The sequence below is a fragment of the Hypanus sabinus genome, chromosome 30 (assembly GCF_030144855.1).
Source record: "Hypanus sabinus isolate sHypSab1 chromosome 30, sHypSab1.hap1, whole genome shotgun sequence".
Taxonomy (NCBI): domain Eukaryota; kingdom Metazoa; phylum Chordata; class Chondrichthyes; order Myliobatiformes; family Dasyatidae; genus Hypanus; species Hypanus sabinus.
Genome location: NC_082735.1, coordinates 22,113,511 through 22,127,071, shown reverse-complemented (window position 1 = coordinate 22,127,071; position 13,561 = coordinate 22,113,511). Strand labels below are relative to the sequence as shown.

Below are 13,561 nucleotides of genomic sequence, written 5' to 3'. Positions count from 1 at the left end.
TCTCTAACCAGCAATGCTACCCCACCTCCTTTTCTTTCCTGTCTATCCCTCCTGAATATTGAATCCCTGGATGTTGAGCTCCCATCCTTGGTCACCCTGGAGCCATGTCTCTGTGATCCCAACTGTATCATATTCATTAATAACTATCTGCACATTCAATTCATCCACCTTGTTACGAATGCTCCTCGCATTGACGCACAAAGCCTTCAAAGGGTAGGCAGCCCTTCCCTCCTATTGACTCCACTGGCTCTTCTTCCAGCAACTTCTGATGTTCCAGAACATGCCTTTAGAGTGTATGGGGAAACAAAGCTTTGAATGCCGAATGCGACAAAGAATACTGATTTTGCCAAAGACAGATTGTTCTGATAATCTAATAGCACATAAGGCTTTATTTTTCTTTTCCTCAGGACGTCCTGTCGGATTGAGGTTGGTTGGGAACATTTTACTGTCCTGCAAACCACTGTGCATGAGGAAGTAGCTACATCTGATCCCCGTTGTCTCTGCTGCGGGTGTGCTGGAACCAGCGGTAGCCCAAGGTGTTGGCCCTGAATGAAGTGCTGATATGTGCTGGTCACTGTTGCAATTGGTGCAGTGCATGATAGCTCGACAGTCTTTTGTTTGGAGTGTTCAGTCAAAGCACATCATTCGAAACATATTCATCACCATGTCATAAGACCGAAGCAATCATGGTGATCCTGATGGTTCTAGGGAAATTTTTCAACAGAAGTTGGTTGCTATTACCTTCTTCTGGGCAGTGTCTTTACAAGGCAGGTGACTCCAGCCATTATCTATTCTCTTCAGATTGTCTGCCTGGTGTCAGAGGTCATAACCGGGACTTGTGATATGCACCAGCTGCTCGTACAGCCTTCCACCACCTGCTCCCATGGCTTCATGTGACCCCGATCAGGGGCTAAGCAGCTGTTACTCCTTGCCCAAGGGGGACCCGTATGTAGGGAGTGCCTTACACCGCCTTTGGTAGAGACATATCTCCACCCTGCCAAACAAATTGAGTGCTCCTTTAGAAACTGTCTCCAGTCTGCAAGCTTTTTTTTCCCCCTGTGAATCCTCTGCAGTTCTTTAAAGGGTTAAGTTGGTTTCTCTTGAAGAGGACATGGTCTATCACGTTTAGTAATAGTTTACCTCTTCTGTTTTGTTGACTGTAATCAGGGTTTTGGTTTTCAATTTTGTTGCTGGAGATCTCTCTTTGAATGATGTGTTACCAGAAGTTGAGAACTTAAAACTGGGGTCATCTTACATTTCTGCGTAGTGGCAGGTAAATTCCCCAAGAATGGAAATGGCAGATACAGGGCATAATGCTTCGTCGCACACCTGAGACACCATTGTTCTTGGATATTGTTCAGCAGTTTCTCCACTATAGGGGTGATTCCTCTTGCTGCATCCAAGAAACTCAACCCCAGTAGGTAACCCTTCTTTTTTTGTGGCTTGCAGTTCCAGCAGCAAATCTGAAACCTCCAGTAACCTCTGTGGTTCTTTGTGCGAGAGCTTTGGAAAATTACCACATCTGCTGAAGAGATTCTCTTCCATCGCCTCCAGAGAGCCACGGCATTTGTTCAGCTTCTGCCACAGCACTTGTAAGCCCGTAGCTGGGTTATTAATGTGAACTGCTCTAACATGTTGCAGTGACTCCCCACCAAGCCTCTTACAGAGGAGGTGTAGTTCTTACTAGGTTTGAGACTTAGCCCTTGTGAAAGCTTGACTTTCAGGTCAGATAACAGGCAGAATAGTTGTCGAACATGTTTAGTCTTGCTGTGACTAGGTCTCAACAAGTCAGATACCAGGCCAAATCTCATGCACCTGCGGCTCCTGAATGAAAATGTGGAGACTGGTTTGCTAAATGAGGGTCTTGGGATGGGTGGAAGTCCAGCTTAGCCATGTCTGTGCAGGTGGGATTGGCATCAGTGACCGAGGTCCTTGCTGTGGTGGAACTGCAAGAGGAGGTCTTTACTGGTGCAGACCATGACTATGAGTACCTGGATAATGTGCAAGAGTGGGCTCCCTCACCTCTGCCCCTCTGACCCTCAGCACAGGACTCCCCCAGGGCTGTGTCCTCAGCCCCCTCCTTTACACTCTTTGCACCCATGACTGTGTCGCCACTCACAGCTCCAATCTGCTAATTGGGTTTGCAGACGATACTACATTGACTGGCCTTATCTCAAATAATAATGAGACAGCCTACAGAGAAGATGTCATCACCCTGACACAGTGGTGTCAAGAAAATAACCCCTCCCTCAATGTTGGTTGTGGACTACAGGAGGAACGGAAACAGGCTAACCCATATTGACATCAATGGATCTGGGGTTGAGAAGGTGAACAGCTTTACATTCCTCGGCATCCACATCACCAAGGACTTCACTTAGTCCGTACATATGGTGAAAAAAGTACAACAGTGCTTCTTTTACCTCAGACAGTTGAAGAAGTTTGGCATGAGTCCGCAAATCCCAAGGGTTCTCTACAGGGGCACAATTGAGAGTATCCTGACTGGCTGTGTCATTGTTTGTTAAGGGAACTGTACTTCCCTCAATCACAGGACTCTATACACCAGGGGTGTCAAACTCATTTTCGGTCACGGGCCGGATTGAGCAAAATGCAGCTTCATGCGGGCCGGATCAGTCGGACGCGTGCGAACGCAGCTTTCGTTGCCTCCGTTTTTTCAGCCTGCTCTCATGTGTCTCAGTCTCTGCTATAACTACAAAGTGTTTCACTTTACAAATTCCGTTTCTTATGAAGAAGACTGCCGAGCAAGACTGCCGAATAAACACTAAAAACCCTGAAAACCTGGTACCTGAATAAACTCAGCATTAGCCATATCATACGCCATAGGCACTTCGATTACTGGGGCCAGCTTTAATAGTAATTAGATATTATCTCGCGGGCCAAAGATAATTCCACCGTGGGCCGGATTTGGCCCGCGGGCCTTGAGTTTGACATATATGCTATAGAGAGTGGTGCGGACCGCCCAGCAAATCTGTTGATGTGAACTTCCAATTATTCAGGACATTTATGGCAACAGGTGCATAAAAAGGACCCGAAGGATCACTGGGGACCTGAGTCATCCCAACTACAAACTGTTCCAGCCACTATTATCCAGAAACGGTACCACAGCATTAAAGCCAGGACCAACAGGGGCAACTTCTTCCACCAGGCCATCAGACTGATTAATTCAAGCTGACACAGTTATATTCTTAACCTATATTGACTGTTCCATTGTATATCTCACTGTACATACTATTTATGACAAATTACTATAATTGGCACATTGCATATTCAGACAGAGATGTAACGTAAAGGTTTTTATTCATCAAGCATATGAAGGATGTAAGAAATAAAGTCAATTCAATTCTAATTCATGGTGGTTGAGTGGTGTGGACAGCTTCATCGCTGTCTTTTTTTATAGCCAAAATGCATTTGGACATATTCTTTAGTAAGATGCAATGGTTGCGACGGCAAAGCACGGCCAGTTGCAGACACGACTGTCTAGGACAGCTGCTGCTTCATAAGCTTTGGCTCTGCTGAGGCAGACTCAACTTCACGTTTTTCCTTGAGCGCACTTCCTATAAGCTCATCCACCGCTTCCTCCGTGCCGAAGCGCGCTTTCCCCATTTGCGTCTCAACTTCACGGTTAGCATGTGCTGCTCTCCTCCCTTCTGTAAGCTTGTGCTGCAGCTATAGCTAACTGCGTTTGAGCATTGAGAAGTCACTCCAGACGTGCCACACTCCACTGTGGTTGACTGCAGGTTTTGGTGATGTTCAGTAGGGCTCAGGGCCTCAAGCCGTGGCATTGCTGGGGAAGAGGTGTCAGCGCCACTGTGCTCCACCAGCGGCGACGTGGCACAGCATCTGGGCTGGAACTGGTGCTGCCCCTACCCCCCAGCGCTCAGCAGGACAAAGGGCTCAGGGTCTGGACTACATACATACATACATACAGATTTTGAGTGGTTGCATTTAATTGATATCCTGTATGTGCCTATTATCTTGTATGTGCAAGGACTAGGCCTCAGGCTGAGGTGTCGCCTGCTTACAGGTGCCCGGGAGAAGCACTGGAGCCAGTGTGGTGCAGAATCCAGACACGAGCCAGTGCTGCCCCCACCCGCCAACCTCCCAGGGTTCGCTCGACAGAAGACAAGCTCTCTTGTGGTAATCTGCAGATTTTGGTGCCATTGGACGGCTCGAGTTTGAGTGGTTGTACCTTTCGATCTTATACATGCTATGTGTGCTCTGTGCTATGTGTGACTGTTGGTACTGTGTTTGCAGCTTGACCCTGGAGTAACGCCGTCTCGTTTGGCTGTATTCATGAGTATTCGTGTAAGGTTGAATGGCAATTAAACTTGAATTGAATTCTGACCTGACTTCCAGGTTTCAGCAATTGATCATTCTCAGGTTCGAAGCCAACATTATCATCTACAGCATTCAGACACATCTCTGGTCCACACACAATGCCTTTGAAAACCGGCTATATCTTTTCACTCTGTGTGCTCTACAAAACTACGCAGAGAGCTAAACAACTCCTCAAAAATCACTACAGACTAAAGCTTTCTTCGGGGGTTTTAATAAGATCTCTTACTTGTGAAAAGATATTGCTGTTTCAAGAGCAAAAACAGAGTGATAGAAATGAACGCCTCCCACCATATGCTTCAAATCGAATCAAAACTAACCTGAAATGATACAAAAAACAGCTTATGTAGAGGAAGTGACGTTCATTCAAAATGAACTGCCCCTAGAGATGCAAGAACACGAGCCAAGCCAGAAATAAAAGTGCATTATTCGGAACTGCTAACGTCTAACATTTATCGTCAAAGTTCAAGGAGCACCACATGTATAAAGCATCAAAACACACAGAGAAATGTATAGCTGGCTTCAAATTAATTCAGTGAGGTTGTGCTGGGTGCAACCCACAGATGTCACCAGCTCCACAACCCACGCAGTCACGGGAGAACGGGCAAAGTCCTTACAGACAACAGTGGGAATCAAACCTCAATCTTACAGTTGGCGCTGTAAACGCATGCGGTAACAGCTACGTTACCGCGCCACCTCCCATGGGTTTCAGCAGGTCAGAGTAACGCTAAAGTACATTTATTTTGCACGCAGTACACAACCCTGAGATTCGCATTCTCACAGGCAGCCATGAAACAGAGAAAACCCTGGAACCCGTTCAAAGATAAGCATCAATACCGACCCCCTCCCCCCCCCAGAAGAAAAACAAATCTCACAAATGGTTAAAAAAAAGGGGAAAAAAGAGCAAAAAACACCGAATATAAAACACAAAATCAAAAGAGCCCAGGCATATTCAGTTCAGATCAGTTCATTTCAATCCAGCTCTGTGTTGTTCATTATCTACAGACTGGATCAAAATCCCCCAAAATACCAACAAAAAACAGAGTGACCAGAAACTAGAAAAAAATAATGCGTATAACAGAGTCCATTCTAATTTAATACCAAGTTTTTCAATTTTTTTTCATATCTTAAGAACCATTGAACCATTTTAAGTTTATACAGCAAATTAAGAAATGAACTAGCTTGGCTCCCTAAAATGTACTTCTAAATGTTAAAAAAAAAGTCTATCTGTAAAAAAAAAGCCCTACATTAAACACAAACATTCTGAAAAATACCAGTAGAAAGCTTGTGCTGTTACAGAGAGCACCTGGTGTAATGAAACTTTTTTGATCTTATTCCAAACTAAGGAAAATGTGCAAAGCTGGCAGTCAGACTAAATTGCTTTGTGATGTGTACATTGAAATGAGTCTGTCGCCCTGAGGTCTAAATGAGACTCATTCATGGCTGGTGCCTGAGTTCTCTGTGCTAGAGATTCCCCACCCCCACAAATCCATCCGCTCTGACAATCTGACAAATCAATACCAGTATTGTCACACGTGCCAATTTCCCTAACCCTCAACCCCGAACCCAAGACTTCATTAATTGTGGTGTCTCAAAAATTGAGGAGAATAAGTGTTAAGTCAGAGCCCTCTGGGCTAGCGTGCACGTCAACACCAGCATGTTCCTACTGAAGATTAACCAGAGAGGTTTTTGAACAAAGTCCAGAGTGTGCAGTGATTAGCCATGGAGATAATTTACTTTAAAGAAGCCCCTTCTCCCCAACCAGCAGTGAGTAACATCCTGGTACAGGGCTAATCCCAGCTTTGTCAAGCCATCTAGAAATGAGATTCAAAAGCAAAGTGGTAATCAATAATTATATCCCAGTTAAATGAACTGCTGCCAAAACCACCAACAGCGCTCTTAGCCTTAAAACTGCTGACAGACAAATCTCTGAATAATCAAACTGTGAATGCGCCACTGGGTGACTTGCTGTTAAGAGACACGAGCACTGGAATTAAGCCATACGCATATTCCAGCCCATTCATATGAGACGGTGCCCTCTCATTTAATGTAATAAAGGATTTCATTCAAAGGAAACATTTGGATGCCAGAGATGGCAGATATAAATCCCAACAACATGAGGAAGTCGCAGATGCTGGAAATCCAAGACAACTAGCACAAAATGCTGGAGGAACTCAGTAGGTGAGGCAGCATCTAAGGAAATTCAGATTCAGATTCAGTTTATTGTCATTTAGAAACCACAAATGCAAAGCAGTTAAAAAAATGAGACAACAGTCCCCCAGAATGATATCACAAAAGCTTACGACAAAACAGGCGACATCAGAAAATCCATGCAACTTTTGGCAATCCCCAATCCAGAGTCCGGAGAGGCTGCTACGTATTAATATCGCGTTACCGTCTAGCGCGTTCCCCGGAAAGGAGCTCCAAATCCACCAGCCAAAAACAAGACCAAAAACTAAAGCTACAAGACCTGCACAAAACCACATAATTACAACATATGGTTACAACGGTGCAAACAATAGGATAATTGATTAAAAAAAAGACTATGGGCACAGTAAAAATAGTCCAAGATGTTAAAGGACTGTAAGTTCAAAAGAAATCACCACAGTTTCCACAAGTCCCCAGGGTCCCGACAGACTCTCCATCCCACGCCGGCGGCAGAAGGGAATACCCCCGCTATGGACTCCCAAAGCGCCGCCCGACTCAGCCTCGCAGACGCAGCACACAATGGAAGCTCCATCGAAACCAGCCTCACAGACACAGCACACACTGAAAGCGACCATCACCTCCAGCACAGCTTCTCCGAGCTCCATCTTCTGCTGAGCGTATTAAGACGGTGCCGCCAATGGCCATCGGCAATGCAACCCCGAGGACTGGGGGCCTGGTCTTCCCAGCAGATTCCTGGACCTCACAGCAGCAGCAGCAACAAAGAAGGTCTTCCTGAAATTTCCCAATGTTTCTCCGTGTTTCCGCATCCATTTCCAATCGATTATGATTGTGCACGGCACCCCACTTCACAAATAACAGATAATCAGTTCCAGAGTGGCCGCTGCAAGCTGCGTCACGCCGCCATCTTGGATTAATAGATTGTTGACGTTTTGGGCTGAAACCCTTCTTTAGGATATAATTTCAAAGCTGTCAAATTCATTGACTACTTGCATCGTCATATAATCCCACTCGTACGGTCACCAAACCCAAAGAATAATCCAAATGTCATGCAACAGTAAAGAGACACAGTGGGGGTAACATAGAACGATACAGCACAATACAGGCCCTTTGCCCCACGATGTTGTGCCAACCACTTAAACCACTCTAAGATCACTCTAGTCCTCCTTCCTACATAGTCCTCTTTTCTATCATCCATGTGCCTATCTAAGAGTTTCTTAAATGCCTCTACCACTACACCTGGTAAGGGAGTAAGGTGTTTAAGAATTAGCTGAACAAGTATTTGCCTAACATTCTTTCGGAAGGGTTGGGGCTCCAAGGACAAGATGTTTAATACATCAAGAGGAAATGTGAATTCATTTAAATCTTACATCCACCCCACAACATGAGGAAATAAAAATCATTGCGTTATGACTCCGTCACAGTGTAGAGACATGTGAATCTGTAAGTCTAATTTGTAAGCTGTCCCGTAGCCCGTTGGCCCCGGTTTTAATGTTGTGATACCGTTTGCCAGATGGAAGCAGCTGAAACAGCTTATGGTTGGGGTGACTGGTGTGCCCGATGATCTTCCAGGCCCTCTTTACACACCTGCTGTGTAAATGTCCTCAGTGGAGGGAAGTTCACATCCACAGATGCACCAGGTTGTCCGTACCACTCTCTGCAGTGCCTAGCAATCAAGGCTGGTGCAGTTCCCGTACCAGGCAGTGATACAGCCAGTCAGGAAACTCTCAACGGTGCCCCTGCTAGAAGGTCTTGAAGATCTGACGGCTCATGGTGAACTTCCTCAGTCACCTGATGTGGAAGAGATGTTGCTGTGCTTTTTTTTGCCACAGAGCTGGTGTGTACAGTCCAGGTTAGATCTTCAGTGATCTGTAGACCAAGCAACTTGAAACTACTCACCTTCTCAACTACAGTCCCATTGATGGTGTCCTTCAGTAATCCACAATCAGCTCTTTGGTTATTTGGATATTGAGGGACAGGTTGTATCTTGGCACCACCGTGTGCAGGGAGTGTACTTCTCCTCTGTAGGAGAGCAGTGACACGGGATACGGAGGAGGAAATGTCAGAGTGGGACAGAAAGGGGCAGAGAGAAAAAAAAACAAAGTCACATGGATCAAAAGAAAAATCAGAGTAAGATTGTAAATAAAAAAATCAAAGATAACATTCTTTATTTGAGTGCATGCAGCAACTGTAAAAAAAATGGATGAATTGAAGACACAAATAGCTACATAGCAATAGGATCTAATAGCTACTAAGGAGATATGATTGCATGGGGACTTGGCGCAGGTGCTCTAGAGCACCCAGTGTTTTGAAAAGCAATCACCCAACCTGCACTTGGTTTCTCCAAACTGACGTCAATTTAAAATTCATTTTTGCCAAACAGCGCCAGTGGGGGGAAATGCTGTTTGTATCAGATACTAAGAGCCTTTCTTAGTGATTCCAATGCTGCTACCAGCACATTGACTTCAGAGGTGAGCATAGGGAGCGTGCTATTTCGGCGCTGGAATGTATGTCAACACTTGCAGGCCGTCCCAGCACACCATTAGGTGTGTTGGTTGTTAATGCAAATAACACATTTCACTGTATATTTTGATGTACATGTGATATATAATTCTGAATCCTTGCAAACAATGCACCTTTTTACACATTCTTATATTGCCGCAGTTGTGTTCCCAATTATACTGTAATCAGGAAATGATTGACACCAACTAACCACGTGAAGTGGTTTTGCCTGCAATGTTGCTGCAAACAAGATTAACTAGATAAACCATTTTATTTTTGTTAACCTTAGATGCCAAAGTCATTAAAATAAACGGAATGTAGCTATATGGGCTGTGTTTCTTTGTAAAAAAAAACAATTTTAATATGTTCTCATGTGACAGAAAGTGCTTACATGCAGGGCTGGTTCCAGAATGGCTCAGCACAAGGCCCCTGCTGTTTACTGCCACCGGGAGTGATGTACCAGCGACAAATTCACATCAAAACAAGTGTCATCTTAGACTCCCTTGAGGTTTGCAAGGAGAGTCAGTGCGTTGATCTCTCAGCTTTTCCATCTTTTCCTGTCAAAGTGTTCTGCAAATCATCGTATCCCAAGATATTACTGACTTGGCTGATCTCTGCGAGAAAGTCATGTGTGAAGCTACAACTGACAGCAGTTCCTTTGGGTTAATGAGGGAAAGATCTCCGCCTGAGTTTCTCAATGTCGATAACCAGTGCTGAGTTCACAGATGGCCAGCATTGAGCTTGGCTGTGTACCCTCTGTTGCCAAAGTTCACCATTCTTGTGGAACTTATTCTACTACAATACCAACATCTTCAAAAACAGAACGCCTACTTGAGATTTCTTTAACAAAAAACACTTGAATTGGCTTTGTGGCAAGATTATAGACCATAAAACCTTAAGACATAGGAGCAGAATTAGGCCATTCAGCCCATCAAATGCTCTGCCATTCCATCATAGCTGATTTATTGTCCCTCTCAACCCCATTTTCCTTGTAGCCTTTGAACACCAAGGAATCAAAAAATCAACATTACCATGGGAGTGTCAAGCAACCCCTCTAGGGATTACAAATGTAACAGTCCACCCAAGGTGGACCTCATCAATACCAGACTCTGGTGGGACAAGCAGATACATTCACCCTACATTCTGGGCTTTCTTATCTCTTGTCCTGATGTCTCTAAGTTCACCTTGTCCACCAGCCACATTCCCTAGACCCCGTTCACAGTGTACCAACAATTTTACCTGGATTCCATGTTGGTTGGTTGAATGATTGGTTTTCCAATGATTTGTGTAGCTATTTTTAGATGATGAGAACTGCATTGAGAAACTTGCTCAGGAGAGTTTTTAAAAGCGTAAAAGCCTTTGCACTGGAGCAATTCCACTCTCTCAGCCTGGGAAGTTAGGGTCCAGTGTTATGAGTAGCCGTCACAGCTGGGGTCCTCCTTGGTTGTAGTGGATGGCCATGACTTCTTCACACCCCGCGGAATACTGCAGGAACGTCTTCATGACCGTTTGATCTCACCGTTTTCCTTGTGCACCCAGTCCGCCAGAGTTGAATTCGCATGCTAGGCCAGGCATGCCCCTACCTCACCAGGTTGAGGCTCACCGGCCACCCTCACCTGGTTTAGCCTGCCTCTTGAGGTGATGCACCGGGGTGCGGGCACTTGCAGCCACAGATGAGAGACGAGTGTCCGGTGGGGACCAAATGCTAATAAGCTGCCGCAAAATGGTCGTCAAAAGCCCTTTCACCGGAGGTGCTACACCTCCCTGGACACCCATATTCCATAATACTAATACTCTTGTTCTTCTCAATTATAATCACCAAAGCTGCCAACATCACCATCCAATCAGAAACGTACCTAGAACTTCTCTGAACACAAAAAGGGCAGCGCAATGCCACATCAAACAGCGAAACTGCCTCAGCTACTGGCAACTAGGTTCCATTCTGAACTCAGATACTGTCCAAGGTGAGTTTTCCCTTTTTAACCTGTTACTGCATTGATTTTTCGCAGGCGCTCTGGTCCCTTTCCCAAACATGTGCCGGCTATTGAGTTAATTGTTTTACTGCAGATTATACCTCTGTAGGTGTTAATGGGTATGTGTGGGAGAACTGATTACAGGCAATCCTCGTTTTATGGAGGACAGCGTGCCTACCAAATATCCTCATCACCAAGTTCCTTTAGCGCCAAGCTGCATCATCTGCACATCTGCATGAAGAAACACCAGCCAAACAAAAAACTGTGTTGTCTTTACTCTTTCCCCTTATAAACTCCGGCTATTTTACCTCACCACTCTGTCCTGATGCAGGACTTCAACCTCAAACGTTCACAATTCCTTTCCTCCCACAGATTCTGCTCAATCTACTGAGTTTTTCTGAAGATCTTGACAAAAATAAAGTTCCTTGTTATAAACCTCAGTAGAAAACCCGATGGACTGACCAATTAAGAACATCATATTTGTTACCATAGTCACACAGCACCCCAAACAGGCCAAACTCTCCTCTACCAACACAAAACGCTTCCTAACTAGTCCTATTTGCCATCACTTGGCCCATAATCCGAGGTTCCCAACCTTTTTTACGCTGTGGACCCGAGGTTGGAAACCCCGAACCAATCCTTGCACCTGACCAAATTATTATTTTAAGTTGTTATTGTGTAAAAAGATTGCATCTTTCCCCTCTCACCTAAAATTATGCTCTATAATTCTTGACGTCCCAACGCTGGGAATGCAATAGCCCTCGTGATTTTACCCTTGAGGGCTTTAGCATTTTCAAAACTAGTCTCATTAACAGGCGCGCTTCAGTCTTTTTTTTTAAATGATGTCACATTTTGTTTTGCAAAAACGTATCCCCATTTCACCTGGGCGAGTCAATACAAAACCGCTTCGCCCTGGACTTGTGTCAGATTCTCGGTGCAAACTCCGCGCTCGGAGACCTGGAACCGCAGTGGCACTGCAAGTTAAAAATCGCCACGCTCAGACATCAAAACTTTCGGACGTTTATGGGGAAGAGTTGCACGGACGTGTCGCTTCCTCCTCCCCTTTCCTCCACCCCGTGCGGAGTTTTTGTTTTCCCGTTGCCGCTGGCGTTCGCGGGGGCGCAACTGACTGCTCTCCCCCCGGCTAACACTCACCCCCTCGGCGTACAGTTCGGGGGAGATCCGATCCGTCACCTTCATCATCCCGGAAAAAACGAATAAAGACCCGACAACCCACCGGAGAGCCACGAACATAAGCGCCATGAGCACCAATTCACCAAGTTCACTCGCAACGGGGAAGGGGGGGGGAGGGCAAAACGCAGGAACTCTTAAAGGGGCATCCAGGTATACACTGTTACCCTGCCAAGAGCAAACCAACCGAACCGAGCCTATCTCCCAAACTCTGCATTACTTCGCGATTCCAAACACGTGGAGCAATTTATTTGTTTAAATTTCTCTTTGCTTCTATGCAAAATATTTAAATCTTCCCTCTGTTCGTTTAAACGGGGCTTTATTTGTTGCAAATTTCATTAAATCTAGCCTTACGATTATTCCCGCTCTAATGTTTCCAGTTCTACTAACAACAACAGGTTCAGTTGATTTTCTTTGAGCACCCGGCCGACTTCTGGTCGGAAATTAATATTTTCATTGTTTTTTGTCGTGGGCGGAGAGATTGGTTTGTATCGAGTTTCTACTCTGAGAAAACAATGGTTCACGACACGTGACCCAGTTCCCATATTCGCGCCAGGATGTGATCCAGGAATCATGCTGATCTCATGGTCAGTTCATATCAGCGCGGTCTTGTGAAACAACAGCATTAAAATAAATATAATGGGATGCTCGAATAAAAACAAAAATGCAAGAGTTTTAACAGAAGAGATTGTTGCAGGATGTGGGGGGGTGGGGGGGGGTCAGGGAGGAGACAACCACACCTGCAAAGAGGGGCATCCAGCTGCAGCTCCTAACAAGGCGTTAGGGAACTGGAGCAGGAGCTGGATGACCTCTGGATCATTCGGGAGACTGAGGAGTTTATAGATAGTAGTTTCAGGGAAGTGGTCACGCCAAAGGAGAAGTGCACAGGTAACTGGGTTACCAACAGGCAAGGGAAGGGGAAAGGGCAGGCAGAGCAGGGCTCCCCTATGGCCATTCCCTTAACAACAGGTATACCGATTTGGATACTGTTGGGGGGGGGGGTGTATGACTTACCTGTGACAAGCTGTGGCAGCTGGATCTCTGGCACTGAGTCTGATTCTGCAGTGCAGAAGAGAGGGGGGGGGAAGAAGAGGAGAGCGGTAGTGATAGGGGACTCGATAGGAGGTTCTGTGGCCGCAACAGAGACTCCCGGCTGGTTTGTTGCCTCCTGGGTGCCAGGGTCAGGGTTGCCTCTGATCGCGTGCACAGCATTCTGAGGTGGGAGGGTGAGCAGCCAGATGTCATGGTACACGTTGGTACCAATGACGGAGGAAGAAAGAGTGAGGAGGTCCTGAAGAGTGAATATAGAGAGCTTGGTAGGAAGTTAAAAAGCAGGACTGTGAAGGTGGTAATCTCAGGATTGTTACCTGTGTCAC

At 45.6% G+C, this 13,561-nt stretch overlaps 1 protein-coding gene across 1 annotated transcript in view; it reads right to left on the bottom strand.

Annotated features, from left to right (window-relative positions):
* Positions 1-12,307, bottom strand: part of LOC132383439 (transmembrane protein 35B-like) — a 67,903-nt gene extending 55,596 nt beyond the window's left edge. Inside the window, exon 1 of the mRNA XM_059954398.1 lies at positions 12,150-12,307. Within this exon, the coding sequence (XP_059810381.1) occupies positions 12,150-12,257 (108 nt within the window). The 5' untranslated portion in view covers positions 12,258-12,307. The remainder of the gene's footprint in view (positions 1-12,149) is intronic.
* Positions 12,308-13,561: the final 1,254 nt, after the last annotated feature.